General features: G+C 39.6%; 2 protein-coding genes across 7 annotated transcripts in view; one reads left to right on the plus strand and one right to left on the minus strand.

The window, feature by feature from the left end:
- The first annotated feature begins 79 nt into the window (after positions 1 to 79).
- On the plus strand, positions 80 to 9,598 carry LOC122864942 (G-protein coupled receptor 20). Of its 4 annotated transcripts, XM_044172741.1 has the most exons (5): positions 80 to 332; positions 4,742 to 4,962; positions 5,482 to 5,738; positions 5,849 to 5,981; positions 6,336 to 9,598. In XM_044172741.1, the coding sequence occupies exons 2-5, from the start codon at positions 4,777 to 4,779 to the stop codon at positions 6,924 to 6,926; spliced, it is 1,167 nt and encodes a 388-aa protein (XP_044028676.1). In that variant the 5' UTR covers positions 80 to 332; positions 4,742 to 4,776; the 3' UTR covers positions 6,927 to 9,598. The 4 variants fall into 4 exon arrangements, with proteins under 4 accessions (XP_044028676.1, XP_044028677.1, XP_044028680.1 ...); XM_044172742.1 differs by lacking the exon at positions 80 to 332 and having other exon boundaries at positions 4,265 to 4,962; XM_044172745.1 differs by lacking the exon at positions 80 to 332 and having other exon boundaries at positions 4,791 to 4,901.
- Positions 9,599 to 11,938: 2,340 nt separating this feature from the next.
- LOC122864940 (solute carrier family 45 member 4) overlaps positions 11,939 to 22,389 on the minus strand; it is a 56,157-nt gene continuing 45,706 nt past the window's right edge. For all 3 annotated transcript variants that reach the window (XM_044172738.1, XM_044172739.1, XM_044172740.1), the window contains 9 exons: positions 20,754 to 21,215; positions 19,444 to 19,715; positions 19,166 to 19,327; positions 18,622 to 18,721; positions 18,423 to 18,503; positions 18,207 to 18,337; positions 17,626 to 17,694; positions 17,379 to 17,530; positions 11,939 to 16,988 (listed from right to left, as the gene is read on the minus strand). In XM_044172738.1, the coding sequence (XP_044028673.1) occupies positions 16,808 to 16,988; positions 17,379 to 17,530; positions 17,626 to 17,694; positions 18,207 to 18,337; positions 18,423 to 18,503; positions 18,622 to 18,721; positions 19,166 to 19,327; positions 19,444 to 19,715; positions 20,754 to 21,215 (1,610 nt within the window). In that variant the 3' untranslated portion in view covers positions 11,939 to 16,807. The remainder of the gene's footprint in view (positions 16,989 to 17,378; positions 17,531 to 17,625; positions 17,695 to 18,206; positions 18,338 to 18,422; positions 18,504 to 18,621; positions 18,722 to 19,165; positions 19,328 to 19,443; positions 19,716 to 20,753; positions 21,216 to 22,389) is intronic.

A 22,389-nucleotide genomic window follows, 5' to 3' on the forward strand; every position in this document is an offset into this window, starting at 1 on the left:
TTCTACTGTATTCTATTCTAATTTATTTGTTTATTCCTGCATTGTACCTCTGTGGGACAAGAGGGTGACATGAGAAAGCGATGAGGAGGAGGTCCAGCTGCCTGATTATACACCCTGCTCTGCTGGAGGAATTGTCCCGCCCAGAGGGGTTCACATCCCAACTCACCACTCACTCTCTTCTGTCTACTAACCAACAACAGAAAGAATAGAGGACACGGGAAGAAAGAAGAATAGAAGTGAGAGACTTTCAGGATATAAACATTAAACCTTTAAGAAGTTGCGGGTGGATCGACTGGAGGAGGGCTTTGTCACTCTGTCTTTGTCTTCACAAGGTATGTTTCAGAAACCTGTTTAGTCATCATTGTTTGACCTTTGTTTGTCTTGTTTTTTCAGACAAGAAAAGATCATAAAAATGCTGCATTTTAGCTAATTTTCCATAAGAGACAGGGACCCAAGGGTCAGTCTGTAATAATATTTGAAAGAAACATATTTATTTCACCCAACAATAGTTTGCCCGCTGCTCCAGGAAAATGTACTGACACCCTCTAGTTACAGCTGTGCTTCTCTTGCTTATGGGTTACATGTAGCTCATTGATTTTTGATGGGACATGATGTGAAAACAGGAGGTTTCATTCACTAAAGATTATATAAAATTAATTTTACGGCTCTATGTAAAACTGGATTTACTGATTTAAGGATTAAGTTAAAGGAAGCTAGAGATTTGATAGTTGATTTTATATGATCCAATTTTAGCTCTTTAATGTAATCTGTACAAATCTTTTATTGTACATGGACACGACAATGTACAAGAAAAGCAGAATCAGGAACCAGATAGCAGTGTGCAGGTATTTTTCTGTCTTAATCCAGGCCCTCGGCCTTGTTTTAGCCAACTGTCTGTGTGATGATGAAGAGTGGAAAGACCTTCCTCGGCAGGACGTCTTAACAGATAGGAGCTCATCCGTCTCTGGTACTTATAAGGACAGGAAAGACAGTTTTGGCTGAAACCAGTGGGTCTGTCAAATAAAACTTTTAACGATCAGCTTCATAGCTGTGATTTAGGGAAAATCCATTTGGTGTTCTGCCTTGTTTTTGGTGAAGAAAGAACTTACCAAGACCGGCTTGAAAATCAAAAAAAGGGTTCACTCAGGTGCCAAGCTGGTGAAATTTCATTCAAATCCTTCAATGCCTTTCCTCATTTCAAGTCAAACATGTTTTATCATCATTGCCATGAAGGGTTAACTACTATTAATCATCATCATTTTTAATTAAATATCCAAAAGTTGCCAACACAACTTGACTGAGACAGGAAAAGTTGTGTTTTGGGTGACGTAGAAACAATGAAATTTATATTAAAAGTACTGTGTACTTTGTGCTTGGTGAGTTCTATCACTCTCTCCATTTCTGCCTTACATATACTTTACCTAAGACACATTCTCAGCTGAACACACTTCAGCTGGAAATCTTTTGCAGCTATAACATGGATAGAAAGTCAAGATGACTTTCTTTCATCAAACTACTGTATAAGCATCAAAGTTCATTCTTGACTTTAGAAATAGTCGTTGGACACAACAATCAAACCACTATTTCTAAGGTCAAGGATGAACTTTGATGCTTAAAGCAGTTGAAAACTTAGTTTCAAATAAGTATTTTTTCTACAACATTAAATAGTCACAGTGACTGAATAAGCAACACATTTTCAAACCAGTGAAATCGCGAAATAACCAAAACTGTTCCTACTTTGGCAGAAAATTGTGTGTTCATGTGGGACCCTGCCACTCATAGTAAGAAGCTCCATCCATCCATCCATTTTCTACCGCTTGGTCCCGTTAGGGGTCGCGGGTGACTGGAGCCTATCCCAGTGACTTTGGGATAGGCTGGACAGTGGCCAACTCGTCGCAGGGCTAACACAGACACAGACAAGGACAGACAACCATTCACTCTCACATTCATTCAATACGGGCAATTTAGAGTTATCAATTAACCTACACATGCATGTCTTTGGACGGTGGGAGGAAGCCGGAGAACCCGGAGAGAACCCACGGAACAGAGGACATGCAGACTCCACCCAGAGAGATTGTGTGATGTTGGTCTGGTCCGGGATCGAATATATATATATATATATATATATATATATATATATATATTCTATATATTAAGAAGCTGATTAAGAAAATGTGTTTTCAGGGCAAGAAGTCCTAAAAGTGCTGCAGATGAAATCATAACAGCCACAGGGATGCATGGAGTGGTCTATATATGTATGTACCATATTATGACTATCAGATAATATTAGTTATTAAGTTAATTTCTAAACAGAGTTTTAGGTATACCTGGGTTTTATAATCTAGTTTTGGTAAACAGGCTAAAAATGAGAAATTTCTATGTGTAAGAAGTGTATGTATCAAGTATGAAAGTTCACTCTTAACCTTCGAAATAGTAGTAAACAATCCATACTCAAGGTCCAATCTCTAGCTTTTACCGGAGCTTTGCTTTCAAACTGTATCACATGGTCTAAAAAACATCATCAAACTACTATTTCCAAGGTCAATAATGAACATTCATACTTGATTTTCACAGAAACATGGACTAGAAGTCCTATACAGTAGGTTCTAGGGATGCAATCTACAGCTACTGAGCTCACATGTCAAGACCATGTAACAAGTTTGAAAGCTCACAAATTTACCAACGCATTGCAACACATGCAAGTGTCTTTATTAGTAGCTTCCCACTTCAGATGCAAGTCTTATTTTTCCCCATTTTATCTCCCCTCACATCCTCTAAGCCAAACCAGAGTTCCTTTAAAATTCTTGGTCTATTTTTAGCTTATTGTATAGTTACATTTACCTTAAACCTCTTGAAAGAGAATAGCGTCTGCACGTTGAAGATTTTAAAGTCTCCCCTCCTTTAAACAGGATGTGTCACATTCATTAAATTTATGTGACAAATGTATATCTCGTGTCAGCGGTGTGTTAAATAGCAGCGCACTCTGACATGGTTCATATTAATAGTGTACACTGTGTTTAAAGTAACACAGGAGGTCACATACTTAACTTTGTTGAAAGTGTCATGTCCTTTTAGAGAGCATATGAAGATGGATTCAGTGTTCACTACAGTACGAGAGGATGTTGTTTATAAGACGAGCATTTCTAAAGTCTCTCTCTCTGGATTAACTTCTACTGATGTTGACTACTTTTAATCCCTAGGGGTCATTACTCTGTCTTTCAGTATGCGTGTGTCTGCTCACCAAGCTGAAATATGTTGAGTTGTTTTAAGCCAATTGGAGCACATTGCATCACTTAAGGTTTGAGCTATTTAAGTCTATTTATAATACAGTATCTATGGCTGACTCCAGGGTATAAGGTTGAGGCATCTGTCTCCTACAAACATTATGGGAGTTCCTGTCATTAGTTTAAATTCCTGCTGGAAGATGGTTAAAAGCAGACAGCAACAGCACTGGAAGTCTGGAAACAATCCTAACATGCTTTTAGCCTTTAAGCTACAAACAAATGAGTCTGGGTGAGTTATCAAGTTTATCTTATCACTATAACAAAGTCAAAAATGAAGCAAAAGTAATTTCATTGCTATAATGACTTGAATAACTGCCAATTGAGAAAAGCTAATAATGACATTAAAGGAATTTAACTCAGTCAACACGACAGAAAATTACCCTGTATGCAGATGATGGTTTGGCAAAACAATCTAAACCGAATCAGGAATTTGAATTCGCTCAGTTGTCATGGAGACAAATCTGTTAACATGTGAGCTCAGTAGCTCAGTAGCACTTTTAGGACCTCTCATCCATGTTGGCTTAAAAGTTAAGCATGAATGTTTATTCTTGATTTTAGAAATAGTAGTTTGACCATGTTTTTTAGTCTGTGTGATATGGTTGAAGGAAAAGCTTCAGAAAAGCTAGTTAGTGCACCTTGAGTTTGGATTGTTTTATCAAACTATTATTTCCAAGATCAAGAATTACTTTTCATGCTGAATACATACATGCACATAGAAATGTCAAATTTTTACCAAATCTAGATTGTAAAACTCAGGTACACCTAAAACTCAGTTATTTAATACCAGTTAAGAAAATAACTTAATCACTCCTATGCCACTAATATTATCACTATCACTAAATTTGACTTAACACATATTTATAGTATGGCACACATACTGTATATAGGCCACCTCATACAGCCTTGTGTTTCCAGTTCTACACAGCAGGTTTAATGTTACATTGTTATGTATGTCACAACCTGGCTCTGGGGCCATGAAATAAAGTTGGGAGACACACAACTTTAACAGTTTAACAAAAGTAATTTATTTAACAATAAATGAATAAAATGCTTAACTGAACATGAACAAGGAGTGGAGTGTGGGTATCAGTGGAATCAGCAGTGTAAGGTGTGCAGGAGTGATGGAATAGTGTGTGGATGCTGTAAGGTGCATAAGAGAACAAAAGAGGGACTAAAGTAATGCTGCGGCCCTCACATGACTGGCAGGAGAAAAGAGGGTGAAGGAATGAGAAAACCAAGCCAGCAAAACCAAAGGGAAGGCATGAGAAACAGGACGTCGTGTTCATAGGCTGGAAACACCAGGCCCAGGTGTCACCAGGAGGTACTACTCAACATCCTGGCCAACAATGAAATGCAATGCATAGAAATACAAAGACACTACTGAATAACAACAGCAGAGTCGTCACATGTACAAGACTAATATCTTCTTTTGTCTTGTCAATTCTTCTGCCACTCAGACGCCAACCTGTCATTCATTCATTCTTTTCAACCAATGGAGAGCCTTCTCACCAACATCAGCTCCACCTCCACCACAGAGCCCCTCCTGTCCCTCTTGACCCCTGACCCAACTAACTGCAGTACCTGGGACCAGGAATGGGGGGCACCATACCTGCATAGGTTAGCCCACCTGGATGTGCAGCTATACCAAGACTTCTACGCTGTTTGGGTCTCTCTCATGGTAAAACAAGATACTGTACCAGTTAGTAGGTACCAAATAAAGCTGGATTTAATGATCATCATCACTGTTGAAGATAAAACATTTATTATAAAACCTGTTGTTTAAAAGGTTTGTTGCAGTAAGCTAGATTTATTTTTAAATACGTAAGTTAAGTAATTCCTAAAAATGTTCGAATAAATACCATGACATTGTTTTTAGCAATACATCAATTTTTCTATACTTCACCTTATCCTGTTCAGGGTTGTGAGCAGCCAATATCCAAACATCAATATTTAGTATAGGCAGAAAAAATAAACAGAAGAATCAGATTCAAGAGAAAAATGTGCTCTCCACACAAGCTGGAAAAATGTGTGTGAAGGACTAAAAATCTCCCCACACTGCTCTTGAGCAAGGCACTGAAGGCACTGAACCCTGAATTCCTCAGCTTGACTCCGATCTCATATGATCATCCAACCAAAGTGAAACATCCACAGTTGCTGAGTATTTAGAGCACTGACGCTCCCTTCCTCCCTGCTGCAGGTGTGTAACTGTCTGATGCTGGTGGTCGGTGTGATCCTCAACAGTCTGGCTCTCTATGTCTTCTGCGGGGCCTCCACCCACTCCTCAGCCTCTGTGGTTTACACCATAAACCTTGCTGTAGCTGACCTGCTGGTGGCGCTGTCGTTGCCCGCTCGCATAGCTCTGTACCACAGTGGAGGGAACTGTGTGGCCTGCTCCTACGTTCACACCTTCAGCTACTTTGTCAACATGTACTGTAGTATACTGTTTCTGACCAGGTTGGTGGGTCAATCCTTCATTCAACATTTAAAATGAATGAACACTATCAGCATGTACAGCACAAACTTTTTGTACCTCTTCATTTCTCTGTGACTACCCCTCCACTCAGTATCTGTATAGATCGGTACCTCGCTGTCGTCCATGCGTCCAGTACTCTCCATCGATGCAGGACCACAGGAACAGCCAGGTGTGTCAGCGCCACAGTTTGGTTCATTGCAGTTGTGGTCACCTACTCTTTCCAGGTGAAGACACAAACACTCCCCACTAAATGGGTCACCATGTATTTAAAACAGGAAATGTGAAGCTTTGAATGGGCTAACGTAGTGGTTCCCAACCTGTGGGTTCGTACCCCACGAGGGGTCCCAAGATAAATTTAAAGGGGTCATAAGAGGATTCAAGGGATAAGAAAGAAAAAATATGTCTGTTACACAAAATCTAATTTAAATTGTTGCTTTTTCTTACTACTTTTACCTTTTCAGGCTTTTAAAGAGCCTTCAGATTAAACAAGTGCGTAGAAGAACACCAGACTTGTGAAAATGTTGAGTATTATAACTTTAAGACTTGATGTGTTGGGATCTCTCCCCTGCTCTCTGCAGACCACAGCGTTGGAGTTCAGCTCCTCCTGTGCGTTCCTCCCTGCCCTCTTCTACCTCACGATCCTGGAGTTCCTCCTCCCGCTGCTGGCCGTGGTGGGCTTCACTCTGCGCGTCGCCTGTTTTCTCTCCTCCATCCACGGCCTGATGCCCCAGCAGAGCAGGGCGAGGAATGCACGGGCTGTCAGACTGCTGGCCACCGTCCTGGTGGTCTTCACTATCTGCTTCACACCGTTCCACATACGGCAGGTGCTGGTTTACTTCCGGGTCAAAGTCAGAGGGGAGGGGCTAGGGCAGGGGGCGGGGCATGTACTTGCCTATCACATTACAGTTACTCTGAGCAGCCTAAACAGCTGCCTGGATCCAGTGGTTTACTGCTTTGTGACGGACAGCTTCAAAAGAGTGTGGAGGACAAGGAGGAGGGGAGCGAGGGAGGGGGATGGAGTGGCGGGGCACACAAGTGGGGGAGAAGGGGAGAGGAGTTCAGTGAATAAATGTTCGGGTACGGTAGCACTGGCGATAGCTCACAGCGTGGCCACACTCACCCTCACCAGCTCTCCACTCTCTGCAGCCAACGTGGAACAGTCCACTTAAAGACAGGTGACCCCCTCGAACTACCTGTGAATGGGACAGTCCAGAGAGACACCTGGAGAGAAAGACTCACCAAAAGTGATGGATAAACAGATGCAGAGAAAGATTCAGAGGCTGGAAAAGAACAAAAAAAATTATCACAGAAAGATGTCAAAAACAGAAATGAAAATAAACGCTGCAAATTTCTCTTTATGATGAACAAAACAAACCACTTTTAAGGATAAACAACACTTCATTGGCTGACTCCCTCCGTCCATCCTCATCCCTTTATCTCTCCACATTCTCAACTTTTCGCCCCCCTGACCCTCTCACCCTTGCTTGGATGTCGTCCTGAGACTGGTGAGAAGGAATACTGGACCACAAAGGGATACTGATGAGCTTGTACTGTTCGAGGGACCACATGCTATGTTAAATTGTGATGTTGAAAACAGAAAAAAAAATGCCCTTGAGACAAGATTCAAGAATATTGAAAGATCATGAATTAGTGATCATGAGTTGAGTTGATATTTGGTGTCTAGGCTCTGACCTTGTCAAAATCGAATGCAATCCAATACAACAGCTCAGCCATAAATTCTACCTTTCAAAAATAATAATGTTCAGTTTGGATTGACACTGTAAAAGAATTTTTAATTCAACTATATGTTTATTTTTGAGGTTGTAGTTTGCAGTGGTGTTGAATTTTTGTGCATTATATTGACTAGTGTTTCTAATGTTTTGCTGACTTCATTTACAAACATGTGGTGGGAAGAATATCAGAAACACATTTCAACGTAATCCAGTCCAGTTCAACACCACTGCAAACTACAACCTCAATAATAAGCATGTAGTTGAATTAACACCTCTCGGAAAGTTTTAACAAAAACTAGCCATTATAAGCTTTGTAAAGGTATATGTGGCTGTGTATCTGTTGAACTGGACTGCATTAGATTTTATAGGTGTACCTAATAAAGTGGGCAGGAAGATGTAGTGAGAAGTGTATGCCATGTGAGTGCAGCGGCAAACTTGACTGCTGAATTGCAGTAGCTCACATGGTTCTGAGTTTTGGTCATGTGAAAGTAAAACTTTTCTTTGTATATTTAATTTTTTTTTTACATTTTAATAATTTAGGACATATTCACTGTAAATAAAGCTGCAGCATGTAACCATAAAACTGCAATGGTTCAATTCCACCAAGTGACCTTTGTCTCTCTCTCCCTACGTTTCCTGTCTTTATCTTTACTGTAACCCATCTGTCCAATAAAGGTGAAAATGCAAAAATGCAAAATTGGTATTTAGTTTCATCAAGGCACTGTGGCCAAATTACGACATTTTAAATGGAAACACTCCATCGTGTGCTGTCTTATTATTTCTCTCTCTATGTTTGACAAGTATTGCTGTGTAAAGCCAAAGTGGAGGCTAAAAAGATTCAGAAAAAATGACGTCAACCACATTAAAATGCAGAATGACAGAAAGAGTTAGAGAGCAAAACAATGTGGCAGAGTCTTGAGTCAACACACTAAATGAGCTAGAAGCAAAGCCCTCTTCAGAAGTATAAACACTTCTAACAGTTAGTCTTTCAAGTACATAGTGCAGCTCCCTTTAACGCCTTTGTTTATCATTTTACAAGTGTCTAAATGGAGGAGTGTCGTCAGCACCACACAGAAAACTTACATCGCTAAAACAGCAACTTTAAAGGAAATTATGAAAAATAAAACCACTAATTGAGTTTCAACAAACGTTCTATTTTATTTTTCTGACATTTTAGAGCATGTCGTCATTGGTGTGGCTCATAAAACATCTGGGAGAGATTGTCAGGAAGAGGAACATACAATACATGATACTGTAATTGTTTAATGTAAACATTTGTGCTCGTTTATTATTTTATTTACATAAATTTGGGAAAGCACTAAACTGAGTCAAAAGAATGAATAAACACAAACTACACAAACTACAGCCTTCTCCAACCATTGTTTGTTCTTGGCTTTGCAGCATTTCATACTAATTTATTCTTTTTAACCATTATGGGATTCAAAGAGACACATCCTTGCTGTTATTGCATTCAGTGTCACTCTTACATTTACAGTTAAAATATGTATAGGTGTAACAGAAAGCCAGTAAAAATCAGCTTGAGTCAGATCTACAGTGGTCGTTTGATTTGTTCCACCAGAGGACAGTGTCTCTCCACGGCAGCAGATTGTGTTGTCTAGAACAGGGTGTTATACTGGTGTACTGATTCACAATGAACCCCAACTGTAAATGTAATGAAAACAGACCGTGGTAACAAATTAAATATATACCTGATAATAATTTGATCATTTTACTGTTCGGAAACATAGCTGCTGCTCATATCAAGTAAAAAACTGTGCATGTTGTTATCTGTGAAACTCTAAAGCAGCATGTGAACAACTTTTTGACTACTTACTCCAAATGATCCCAAATTGCAGTCTACTAGTGCGTACTGGACCTTCTATGATTAAAAAAAATATATATCTGAGCCCGCACTGTGCTAGTCAACATGTGTGTGAAATCTGTAATCGCCCAGTTCATTCTTAAATTACGGCTAAGAACCTATTTTGAGGTCAAAATGACCTTTGATCTTTGAGTCAAAAGTATCACCTATTCAGTGCCCAACCATCTGTGAAATATGGTCACAATCTCCCCTTCTGTTCCTGAGTTATGGTGTTGAATAATGGCCAGGACATTACGATGTCACAGTGAAGTTGACCGTTAACCTTTTGGGTGAAGAATGTCATCTTTTCATCGCTGTATCCCATTAAACATCTGTGTGAAATTTTGTCATAATTACTGCGTCAATTCTTAAATTATGGCCAAAAACGTGTTTTGTGAGGTCACAGTGACCTTGTCGTTTGACCTTTGACAACCAAATTCTAATCAGTTCATCCTTAAGGTCTAAGTGGACGTTTGTGCCAAATTTGAGGAAATTCCCTCAAGGCGTTCTTGAGATATTGCGTTCACAAGAATGGTACATATGGAGGGACAACCCAAAAAACATCAAACATCCTCATTTTGTCTGTGTAAGTGAATTAAGATCAGAATTTTATCACAACATTTCTAGAGGATAACTATCTGTTTTTATATCTTTCAGGATAAACTCCAAATAGCAAACATGTTTTCTCCCCAAACGGCACAGAAAACAATGAAATAGATATTGTCTTCTACTGAATAAAACCTCAAAAGGTGACATTTTCAACCAAATTTCTTCGAAATTATTACCCTCCATGGACTTCAGCATTGTGGTGATGTGGTACATATGTGTGGGAAGGGTTCACTTTCAAAATGTCTTAGTTTTTATTCATTACATATTAGAGACGAGCTACTCAGTGTCACAGATATTAAGTGAAATGACAGTCACAGCAGGAATATGAGTCATTAAATTGAGTGGTATTTCCCTTTAATCCCTCCAAAGAGACAGCAGGTCATTACAGTTCACTTCACTTCTGGTCCTGTAAGTTTATACGTCTGCATGAGTACATCACACAGTCTGGGTGAGAGGGTGAGACACACATGCACACACACACACACACACACCAGTTTCAGGTTCCTTCTCTGGTTTCTCTGTATGGAAGGGGGGCGGGGGGCTGTGACCCTGTGAGTGAGAGAGAAATCTGATTCTGCAGAAACAAAGTTTTCTGATCTTCCTCTCCTCTCTCAGCGGTCTGACCGCACGGCATCGTGGGAAACCAGTCGGCTGCTTTAAAGATGCTGAGTTAAGATGTTTTGCCCCAAAATTAAAACAAAATGTTGAAGTAATTCTGAAACTGCAGACCAGCAGGTTACTTCACCAGCGGTCACATGGATGATGACATGTAACACTCAAACTCTCCATAGATATGAAATTAAAGGGTTTAAACTACATGTAGATATAAGCTGCAGTACTGAATACCTCACAGCAGATTATTTGTTTAATTTCTTTTTAATGAAGACCAAGTGAGGTCGAAACTGGTCAGCGTTTTAATGCATTATGTGCGACTAAATTAGCTTTTTCTCCTTGCTCTGCATAAGAGTGCCTGAAGGTGTTTTCTTTTCTGTTAACCAATATTTTATAGGAGCGTAGGTCATTTAAATAAATAATTCCTGTCAGTTATCATGCAATAATACACTGAGTGAAATTGACATACTGTGTTTGCTACGCAAGATGTTCGTTTTTGGAGATATTCCCTATTACAAACTGCTGTTTTATTGTTCTGATCTGTGGATAAAATGTCTGTTATGAGGGGGAAATGACCAATTCTCAACATTCACTAGTAATAAGTCAACAAAATTTCTATCCATCTGAACATCTGCATCCTCTCGCACTATATGTACATTTTACCTAAACTGAAATAAATCTGGTAGAGTGCTAACAATCAAATCATCTGCCTTCTGCAGACAGATATTTTGAAGATATTGTAAACATTTCTGAAATATTATCTTTCATGTATATAAACAAACAAAAAAAAGAAATAGCATCAACCCAATGTACACATTTATCCAATTTTCTGTGAGGTCAATTTTAGATTAAATGTTTTTAGGACAAAACTGTGTATGTAAATGTATTTTTCTTGATATGGTAGCCGCACCTCGATTGTTCTCTAATTACTTGTATTTAATCTAATTTTGAAGATTCTGGGTATAACTGTATATTTCTTGCAAATTTTAAGAAGTCAGACTTGTGTGTGATGTGACGTGAGGGAAATTCCTGTTATAATCATGTGTTTGCAATACTCATAGATGTGTATTATGTTATAATATTATTTATTCATTTATCTTCACATAACAATGAGAAATGTGGGAAGTTTAAGGAGTAGACACAGCTGGCGGTTAGAAGATAGGAGAAGAATGAGGACTAAGATGTTTTGACCATTTTCTGAAGGTCAAATAACACCTTGAGTGAAATCATGTGCTTCCAAGTTTTAATTTGGTCTAGAGCTGAGTTTTTTGGTATGCCCTTTTTCATTTTTGATTCCTGTTACATTTTGAATCATATTTTCCCTTTTGATTAAAAAATGATAAATAATGAAAGGAGTCATTGTTGGTTTACTTCTGACCAGATTTTAAAGGTGCGTTCCATACAGTGTTCATCCAGAGTCCTACATATGAAGGCTCAAGCTTATTTACAGAACATAGAGATATATACAGTCTTTATATAGAAAACAAAACTACTAACAAAAATAATCATCTTTTTTATAGCAGCAAAAAAGAAGAAACTAAAAAGAGAAGTATGTATATTTACATCTTTTTTTTCAAATAACAAGGCATATTATATATGGTACACTGCACATACTTGCTTTCCCATTCTTTAAGTATTCTTCTTGATTTAATCTCTGTGAAGATCAAAGTATATAGGCATTTCTCTCCTCCGTCATTAACACAGTTTACTAGAAGCAGAGCCACACACACACATTGAGTCTGGCCAGGTTGGACTAACTGCATGGCCGTCACGCTGCCGCCGCTGACAGCTGCAGGATGGAAACATGAAACAGCATCACCACATCAACACATTCATTCAATGATCAGGACGGTGGAGCCAACATGGCTGCCACTGAAAAAGTGCAAAGGCCAAACTCTCATGTGTGGCTCTGCCTACAAAAATCAAACAGATACAAACAAAACAAAAAAAAGACATTTTCTAGTTGAGTTAAAACACCAGAACAATAACGACTCGTAAATAACATCCGGTATTGCAGCCATCGATTCCAGAGTTAAGTGTAAACCAGGTGATTGCAAAGAACAGAGAACAAGAACACTGAGATGACATTTTTAACACAGTCTTGCCTTTTGCTTTACATGTGAGCAGCTGTGAGACGACTGCTCACACACACACAAACACACTCACACACAATCCAGTCCACTTCCGTAACATCTCCCGTAACAGCATATAGAACAGCTTGAATGTATTCTTATGGAAACTAAGTGAAAAGTGTCTTTTATAGGCAAGAAAGCTGAAAAAAATAAATATCCACAGTTTTTTTTTCTTCCTTTAGCAACACACTTCTCTGTTTTTTTTAGTTATTTTTACTTATTATGTGCAAGTTCTGTGCAATGTGAGACCCACTCCCCCATTCCCTCCCACTGGCTTGTCGAACATCAAAACAAAAATGATTTCGGCTGAAATCCCTTCACATTCATTGACTTTTTAAAAAACATTTAAGTCACAAGATGGAATCAAAAGGTAAGAACTCAATCTCCCAGCGCGCCGAGCTGCTGTCTGAACATTCCAGAGTCTGCGGTAAAAAGGCTTGGGACATTATGAACAAAAAATCCCCAAAAATCAGACTTCCTACTACATTGGAACAGAAACACTCAAGTTGCACTTCAAGTATTCACAGCCTGGAGTTTCTCACCTACACTTTTAACAAGGATTGTCACTCGGGACGACACACATCTTGTCTTTTAACATTTCAACACCTTCCATCCACATGTATGTTGTGTTGAAAAGCAACGCAATGTGTGCTGTCTGAAACTTTACTCGTTAATGTGCAAAAACATTTTAAAAAGTCACATGCTTGTTAAGAGTGTACTGACCCAGACCGAGCTTCAGCTTAAAGAGTACATGTTGTTTTTTTTTTTTTTACACATTTAAGATCAAACAAAAAGACACAAACATCCAGCCATGCATTAGAAAATACATCCCTGACCTATTAGGACAATAAAGAAAAGCGCTTTTGTGATTTGTAGTCATACTTTGGTGTTCCACACATGCATATTGCTGTTGTCGCATGCAAACCACCCAAACCCAAAGTTTTTTATTTTTAAGCTTCATGTTTGTCCTTAAACTGAAATTGCGTGTCCATTTTTTATCCAGAATATTTTATTGCCCTAGTGGTTACAAAAGCTCAAAACATCTGTACCTCCTCGTCTTTTGTCATCATCCAATCCCTGCTTTTTCTGTGCCAGCGCCACAGACAGAGCAAGGTAAACCCAGGAAGTAAAATACTCTCTCTCTACTCTGCTCTGGGACTGACTGAATGTACCTGAAATTATGGAAGGAATCTATTTTGTTAAAAACAGGGTTAAACTCTGCACCAACACCAATCCAAGGGGGAAAAAAATAACAACCGCACTATCAGTGAGTGAACTCTCTCAAACATTTTTGTAAAATAAGCTTCTCCGCTAAATGCTTTAATACACACTAAAATAAAACGTTCTTTCATTTCAATTTGCATGTTTCAGCTGATTGAGCTGAAAGGAAAACTGACCCAAATCCACAGCCTTTCACTCTGATAGATGTAGGAAAAAACACTCCGTTTTCAGAAAGATTTCACCACAAACAACCCTGCTCTGCCTGCCAAACCCCCACACAGTCCTCTCCCCCCAGCTCATTAACAGAGGCCGTTATTGCAGCAAAAAACCTGATTAGTCAGAAAACAAACGATGCAATAAAATCTTAAATCTTTCATTTTCTCTTTCTTTTTACACGTCCAGCATCGTCAGCTATTGAAACATTTCAAAGATTTAGATTATTTTACCTTATCGGTCTACACACAAAATCATTATTAGTAAGAGTTTATACAAGATGAATGTATCCCCTCTTGTGTTTTTAATAAAATATTTTTGTGATTTGTCAGGGTATAAGTAAAGCTGAACTCAACAGTTTTACTTCCTCATCCACCATCACACTGCTGCTACCGCTTGCCCTCATGAAACAGCAGATGCAGCCGTTCAGCCGTTTTTCAGAAGCCACTAAAGCTGTTAGGATCAATATATAATACATTCTGGGCAAGGGCAAGCTTGCTTTTGGTGGTAAACTTTTTGCAGGGACAATGAAAATTTTAGTTCGAACATTTAAAAGGAAAAGTTTGACATTTTGGGAAATACGTTTATTTGCTTTCTTGCCAAAACTTAAATGAGAAGATTGATCGCACTCTCATGTCTGTATGCTAAATATGACACTAGAGCCACAAGGTGTTTAGCTTAGCTTAGTGTAAAGACTGGGAACAAAGGTAACAAAATCTGCCTACCAGCACCTCGTTTTTTTGTGCGGATTAAACAAACGAGAGACAATGTGTTCATTAGTGAGCTTCAGAGGTGCTGGTAGGTGGATTTTGTTACCTTTGAACAGAGCCAGGCTAGCTGTTTCCTCATTTCCAGTCTTTATGCTAAGCTAAGCTAACCGCCTCCTGGCGGTAGCTTCATATTTAGCATACAGACATGAGAGTGGTATCAATCTTCTCATATAACTCAGCAACAAAGCGAAGAAGTGCATTTCCCAAATTGTCTATTATCTTACGGTGAAAACATTTCTCCAGTCCTCCTTTAATCTAAATCCCTCTCCCCTCTTCTAAACCCTTCAGCGTAAAACACACAGATCTGCTTCTCTCTACTTATTATATTGGGCCCAGTACAGTGGAAACAATCTAAAACAGGAGCATATATCCTCGAGGCTAAACCTGTCAACAATAGAGGATTCATTTTTGCCTCTCTTACATAATATTTATACCCACTCGAAACATCATGTTTACTATACATTTTTCTTTCAATATATCCAGGATCCATTTTAATATTCTTGTGTCCCATTCCAGCTCCGTCCTGCTGGTGTCCTAAGACGAACAAATCCAATACCCCCAAAGTCCCAAAGAGGATTTCAAACACTTTTCTCTCTGAATGCTATTTAACACTATTTCAACAATGGCTCAGCTAATGTGCAGTTAGTGACAAACACTGGCTAACAGCATTTTCTAAAAAAATAAAAAAATAAGCAAGAAAGCAGAGAGAAAATAGAAACAACGCCACAACTCTCTTCTCCTCTGCTGTTTGGTTTGTCTCTTCTCTAACATGCAGCACATAGGTTAGTCTGATTATTCAAAACAAACTGAAGCATCATTCTGGGCCCTCAATAAATCATGAAAATAATATTTGGGATTTGAATGCCCTGTATACTGCGCATGTCTATGCGCTTTCTTATATAATATTTCTTAATATAGGGGCAACTTTATGCTCATGCTCTTAAATATTGTCAACTTTGCCCTGGAGTGAAGGCTAAATTAAAGATGGCACTCCTGCCATGTGGAGGAGGGCAGGGGAAAAAACACTTGCAATCAATCTGGGGACTCAAGATCAATATTTTTTCCCCAGGAACCAGGCTTCGGGCTATTAGTTTCAGAAATGCTTCTTCCAAAAAGTCTCTAGAGTCTTAAAGCTACTGTCTCAGAGTGCTGTAAAAGTCCAGCAAAGCCGAGTGTGTTGTTGGGTTTATTTTGGTGAACACGATGCCTCCGACACACACACACTCGTCCAGCAGTTTCTGCATCACGGAGCAAAGATTCGATCAAGCCGATTCCACAGCGAGGAAGAACAATTTTCAGCATTCTTGAATGATTGCAGCTTCGAGGACTAATGTTCTTCAACAGCGTTCATTATTTAGGTGTTCATTTGATTGCGTTGACCCCAGATGAAGAGGTGTGTGTACATGTGTTTGTATGTGTGTGTGAGTCCCCTGAAGTTTCCTGTCCAGGCGGCTGCTCAGTAGCACCTCCTAGAGGCCCTGAGAGACAGAGACAACCTCTCCTTAAAACCATGACCAATGAATTACTCACTTCTGGACGACCCTGATGGATCACTCTAATGTCCGTGAGGTCTAAGTGGAAGGAATTTCGGTGAAGGCTGAAACAGAACTAGGACCAGAATGCTTTTTTGTTGGGTAAGTTGGTCTGGTGTTTCACTGGTCCCATTTTAGATTGAGTTGTTTTCTTCAGCAAATCAAGACACGCCAAATCAGAAAAGGCCTGTCAAAGAACAGACACCAAGAGCGGACCGAACTCGTGCCAACCGCCCTTCCCTCTCTTCTTTGTGTCTGTAAACTCCAGCACAATGAGGTCGGTGGCACAAGTCTTTCCATCAGCGATAATTTAAAAAGGGAATTTAGTTGTTTTAACAGCAAAGTGTCAGTTGACTTAGCCAGTCAATCACAGGGCAGACTCATTCTCTGTGTGACAGGAAGCGGTAGTGGTGGTGGCCTTGCCCTTCTTGTTGAGTTTCAAGAAGCTGGGTTTCTCTATCGCCACGGTAACAGCCACTTCATTGCTGTTGGGATTTTCCAGCGTTGTCAAGGCCCGTTTCTCTGAAGCTTTGGCTGAGTCCCCCTCCCTGTCAATCATAATTAAAACCTCAACTGTTAGGACTGTTTTGGGACTAAAGGAATGGTTCGACAATTTGGAAAATACGCTTATTCCGCTTTCTTGCCAAGAGCCAGAGGCTGGTTAGTTTAACATAGCATCCAAGACTGGAAACAACACAACAACTGAGCTTCAGAGGTGCTGGTAGGTAGATTTTGTTACCTTTGGAAAGTCAGGCTAGTTTCCCCGTTTCCTGTCTTTATGACCAACTGCTGGTGGTAGCTTTATAATTACCGTACAGACATAAGAGTGGTATCAGCGTTCTCATCAAAACTCTTGGCAAAAAAATAAGTGTATTTCCTGAAACGTCGAACTATTCCTTTGATTACAGCAAATGACTAAGACCAGGTTGTTTTCTCACCGGTTGTGGGGCGGGTAAATGACCAGGAAGCAGGCAGTGAGGAATCCGAGGAGGGAGCCCCCAGAGGCCACCATGGGAATGACACGGACGCTGCCAACAGCTTCCACTACAGCACCCAGAGCTGAGGCCACCAAGATCTGACTGATGTAAACCTGCAAAATTAAAAATTATTATATAACAACACAATATTTGTTGAGTACTATAGCATACATATAAGACTGTGCCAAAAAGATTTCTGAACAATCACCTGGCAGGATAAGATAGCACAGTCAATGCCAAAGCCTCTGCGGGAGTTACCAGGACTGTGCTGGATGTACTGCAGGACGCAGAGTTTACAGTTAATGAATGCCACTGAAAGCTACATATTTAAAAAAAATGTTTTTGAGATACAGTAATACAGAATGTTGCAACAGGAATAGGTAATTTCTGTTAAGCGTAGCTCATCCCAATGGACTTTTTAACTCTTAATGTAGGTAAAAAGTTGCAATAATTAATCTTTAGCTTGCTAGCAATTTCAAAAAACAAACAATAAATTCAGTAAGTTACAAAGAGAACAAAAAGGTTAAAATTTGTTTTCTTGAAGATCCTTTTAAAAGGATAATCTGGCGTTCTTCCATATTTTTCTTACTGTCAACAAATCCCAAGAAAAGACTAAAACCAACAATTCGCTAGTCTAGCAGGATGGTAATAATAATTAAAATAAAAAAATGTACATAAGGATTTGGCTACTCAAGCAATACTTGTTAGTACTTTTCATGGGATTTGTTCACAGTAAGAAAAATATAGAATATCACCAAACTTATCCTTATAAGTTGAATATGCCCGTACCTCTTTTATTTCATGATACTGTCCCAGCAGAGCGTAAGGACAGTAGGAGATGCTCATGGAGATGATGCCCATGCTGCTGATCATCACCATGGCAACATACACGTTAGGGAAGATTGCCATGAAAGCAGTTCCTGGAGGGAAAAAGAGATAAAATCCTGAGTTACTTATTAGCTGCTCACATTTATTTTGTTCTATTGACTGTTCTGTGGTTCATACCTATGGAAAATCCAAGCGTTCCCAGGATGTATATGACCTTAATGCTCAGGTCAAAGTTATCGAGGTACTTCTGAAGGATAGCTGGAAAAGGTAGAGTTTAATGTCGACGTGTGTTATTCTTCCAAAAAGTTAGCTTGTTTTCTTGAAGTCACTGAGCAAACCAATGTGGAGGTGTGTATGCATGTGACAACTGTGTTACCGGAGCATGTAGCAGCAGTCATGGCATATATGACCAGTCCCCAACATCCCATCTGAACTCCTCTGTGATAATCATCCAACAAAGTAGAGTTAGCAGGAGCCTGAGAGAGAGAAAAACAGGCTTAGTTTTTAACTGAGCTGTGGATTAATTTAAGACAGGAGTTTAGTCCAGGGTTGAACCTGCTGTAGATAGCTTGACATGACATATGAGAATATCAGAATAAGAGACAAAGTCAAAAAGAAAAGGGCAAAGAGACTGCTGCAAAAGTGCAAATCTTTGATTTATTTGTTTATGTTCTCAATTTTGGAGTTGTTTTCTATTCTATATTTAATAAAGATAATGTAATACAGCAGAGAACATGTTTTCAGGTTAAATAATAATTAATCTAATTGCGTTGTTTTGTATTGTTCTTCTCTTTCTGAAATTTCACATTTTCATACTGGTTTGAACAAGCCATCATGCCATTGAAGCAACTGAACTAAAGGGGGGAGTAGGGATATAGCTATACATCTGTCTGTGTGTGTTTAGCTGCTGATTCTCATACGGTAGGATCTCCATGGTAGATGACTTGACCCATGAAGTCAGTGAAGAAGACAGCCTCAGCAATGATGGAGAACCAGGTGAGCAGATGACAGGCACACAGTCGCAGCAGCTCTGGAGGCATCTTCAGCATGGACAGCCACAGCAGCCGCACGGTAGTCTCGACCTAAATAGAGGAGCCGAGATCAGACAATATCCTATGAAAAAGAGTCACTCAACATATTGGAAGGAAACCTTGAAAATGTATTACGTGACTAATAAATTCTTCCATGCGCTCCTCACCTCTCCCTCTTCGCTCTCTGTATCTCCGCTGGAAGAGGTGGTGTTTCCGCTGCGGTGTCTGTTTCTCTGTTTGCCGCTCCTCCTGTGTCTGGCCTCCACTTCGTACAGGTCGTTCATGCTGCGAGACGGCTTGATGAGAAAAGCGGCGTTGGCACGGCGGTAGCGGTAGCGGTGGCTCCCCACTCGACCGTAGTAGGAGAAGGTACAGGACGGCTGGCGGTAGAAGACGTGTGAGTGACGTGACTGCCGCATGGGGTCTCCAGTACTGGCAGCTGGAATAAGAGACAGCTAACAGATTAACTTTAAGGGACTGTTTATTCTTACTTTTTACAGGTCCAGAAACCATAAAGATACTAAGCATAGGGTAAGACATCTCCCCATTCTTATTGTACATCTTGTCCACCTGGCACACTGGTATGGGATTGCCCTAAAGTACACTACTTTTGGCAGGAAATTGCACAGATTATGTCCACCTTGACAAAAGATGGCTCCAGCCCTTCATCCATGACTCCTCACAGTTGCTGCTCCCAGAAAAGGTGAATAGGATATGGCTGGCTGGTATGTCAGCAGCCAAGAAGCTTATCACTTAACACTGGATATCACATAACACTGAAACCAGCTCAACTGTCTACTAGACATCATGTTTCATCAGCTATCAGGATAAATGCAGCTACTTATACCCCTGTTGGTTCATGGGAAGATGGAATTAATAAAAATTAATTAAATTAAAAAATAACCCATTTTAATTACTCTTTTCATCCATCACTGTGAATGACAGAATTTTTGTTTTTTACTGTAGTAATAGTGTTACTATTATTTATTTGTATTTCTATTTTTTTTCTAAATTCCAACAAGTGGCTCACATTAAAAGTTCAAAACATAAAATATATCTTAATTATTAATTTCTTTCAGTTTCTAAATATTTCCCTCAAATAAACATTTTAAAGGAAGAGTTTGATATTTTGGGAAATATGCTCCCTTTCTTTCTTGCCAAAAGTCAGATGAGAAGATTGGTACCAATGTAAGAGTGGTATCAATCTTCTCATCTGACTGCGCCAGAGAGCGAATAAGAGTATTTCCCAAAATGTTATATGTAACATTTAAAAATGACACTGCTGTAATCAGTAAGATTACACACAATACAATGTCACAAAAAAGTAGTTTAAATATTTTTTTTTATTTAAGTATTCTATAATAGCAGTTAAAATAGCAATAAAGAAAATACTGTATAATTCATTCATAATTACAATTTCTTATTTTATTTTTATTTAATGTAGAATGGCAGTAAAATATAACATGAAAATACCAACCTTTGACCATTCCAACGCGATGTGCCTGACCTTTAGAGCTCAGCCTGTTAGTGTTAACTCCATCAGCGTTAGTTACACTGGCTAACAGCCGCCCGTTCAGTGTCCGCTGCTCATTGAGCTGGTTGTTCAGCAACGCCTCCTGACCGTCGTCATTTTCCATTTCCTGCAAGAAAGCCGAGAGGCGGGAAATCTTGGGGGTGGGAGCTTGTGGTTGGTGGTTGTTGGCTTGGGGGCGGAGCAGGTCATGACTTCCTGTGCTGCTGCTGCGTCTGATGTTGCTGAATCGGGGGGGCGGAGTGCTGCGATTGGGGTTGAAGAAGGAACCAGTTGTAGGAGGCGAGCCGTGGTAGGGTGAGAGGCGGTCAGCGAAGATGGACGGCTCGAGGTGGCACAGGAACAACGCATCGTGGTCCAGGTGGTCGAGAGTGGCGTCTGCCATGGCGAGAACACTGTCACTTTTACCTGACAGATGAGGAGAGGGCTGGTTAGATTTATAATATTAGATGTGACAAATTCAGAGAAAATGATAAACAAGTAGAAGTGGTGAAAGAGGGGAAAAGGTGAGCTAGAGTGATATCTGTCATGTCACGACTGGAAAAAAGAGAGACACATGACACATGAGAAACGCTGATCTTGGTCATCTGTAATATCACTATTCTGCCACCGGTTCCCACGACAAAAAGCCAATGGGATTTTTCATTTGGATTTTGGATGATTACAGAAAAGAAGATCTGTGGCAAACAAAAGTTTATTACACTTAAACGTTTTGTTCACCAAGATAATTTTCACAAATGAACACCACCATTATGATTTAAATGCAATCGCCAGAAGTAAAACGCTAACGTTAGGCTATAAAAGGTACTATACCGCGGTCGCATGACTTCAACGTCACCACGACTAAGCTTTCAACTTGTAATGTGATTTTGTGAGCTTACCTCTTCTACAAAAGCCTTTCTTTTAGCGTGATCTAGAATAGTTTGCAAGAATGCGAGTATAAACCATTGATGTATAATACGTCACACAAACTTGACTCAACGAGGCTCCTAAGGCAGACTAGTGAGTAGATGAGTTTCTGTGTTCGGCGCGATGACGTTTAACGTCCCCGACAACCTCTCAGGTAGTCTCATTTAGCCACTTGTTAGCAACAGCCTTTTTTAAAGACACGTAAAAGCTTAAGAATTCAAGAGTGAGGTATTTATAGACATATTTTATGTCGTAGAACAAAACATGAAAATCTCTTATGCTTGTGTTAACTACAGACCTTATTTCAGGCATCTAACCAAAAACCCATTAAAAAAACCCATTGACTTCGAGACGAGGGAACCGGAAGTCCTAAAATGCTAATTTATTTCCGGGTTTTAGGACTCATTCCTGCAACACTCTATAGCAGTTAACAGTTTAACTGAGATTGTTACGTCCACCATTTTGTGACCAAAAGCAAATATTGAAAGCCATATTCCCCTAATCCCCAAAAGCCCTTGTTGGGGCATTATCTGTTGGTACTTTTTTATTATTGATTATTGTGATTTGCTAATTTAGTTTTCTGCAATCACTTTGCTGCTAACCAAGCTAGCAATTGTATTAGTTGTCTTAGGCTTCTTATGGGGATTTAACATTGATCTTTCACTGGTGATAC

The sequence above is a fragment of the Siniperca chuatsi genome, linkage group LG17 (genome assembly GCF_020085105.1).
Source record: "Siniperca chuatsi isolate FFG_IHB_CAS linkage group LG17, ASM2008510v1, whole genome shotgun sequence".
Lineage (NCBI taxonomy): Eukaryota > Metazoa > Chordata > Actinopteri > Centrarchiformes > Sinipercidae > Siniperca > Siniperca chuatsi.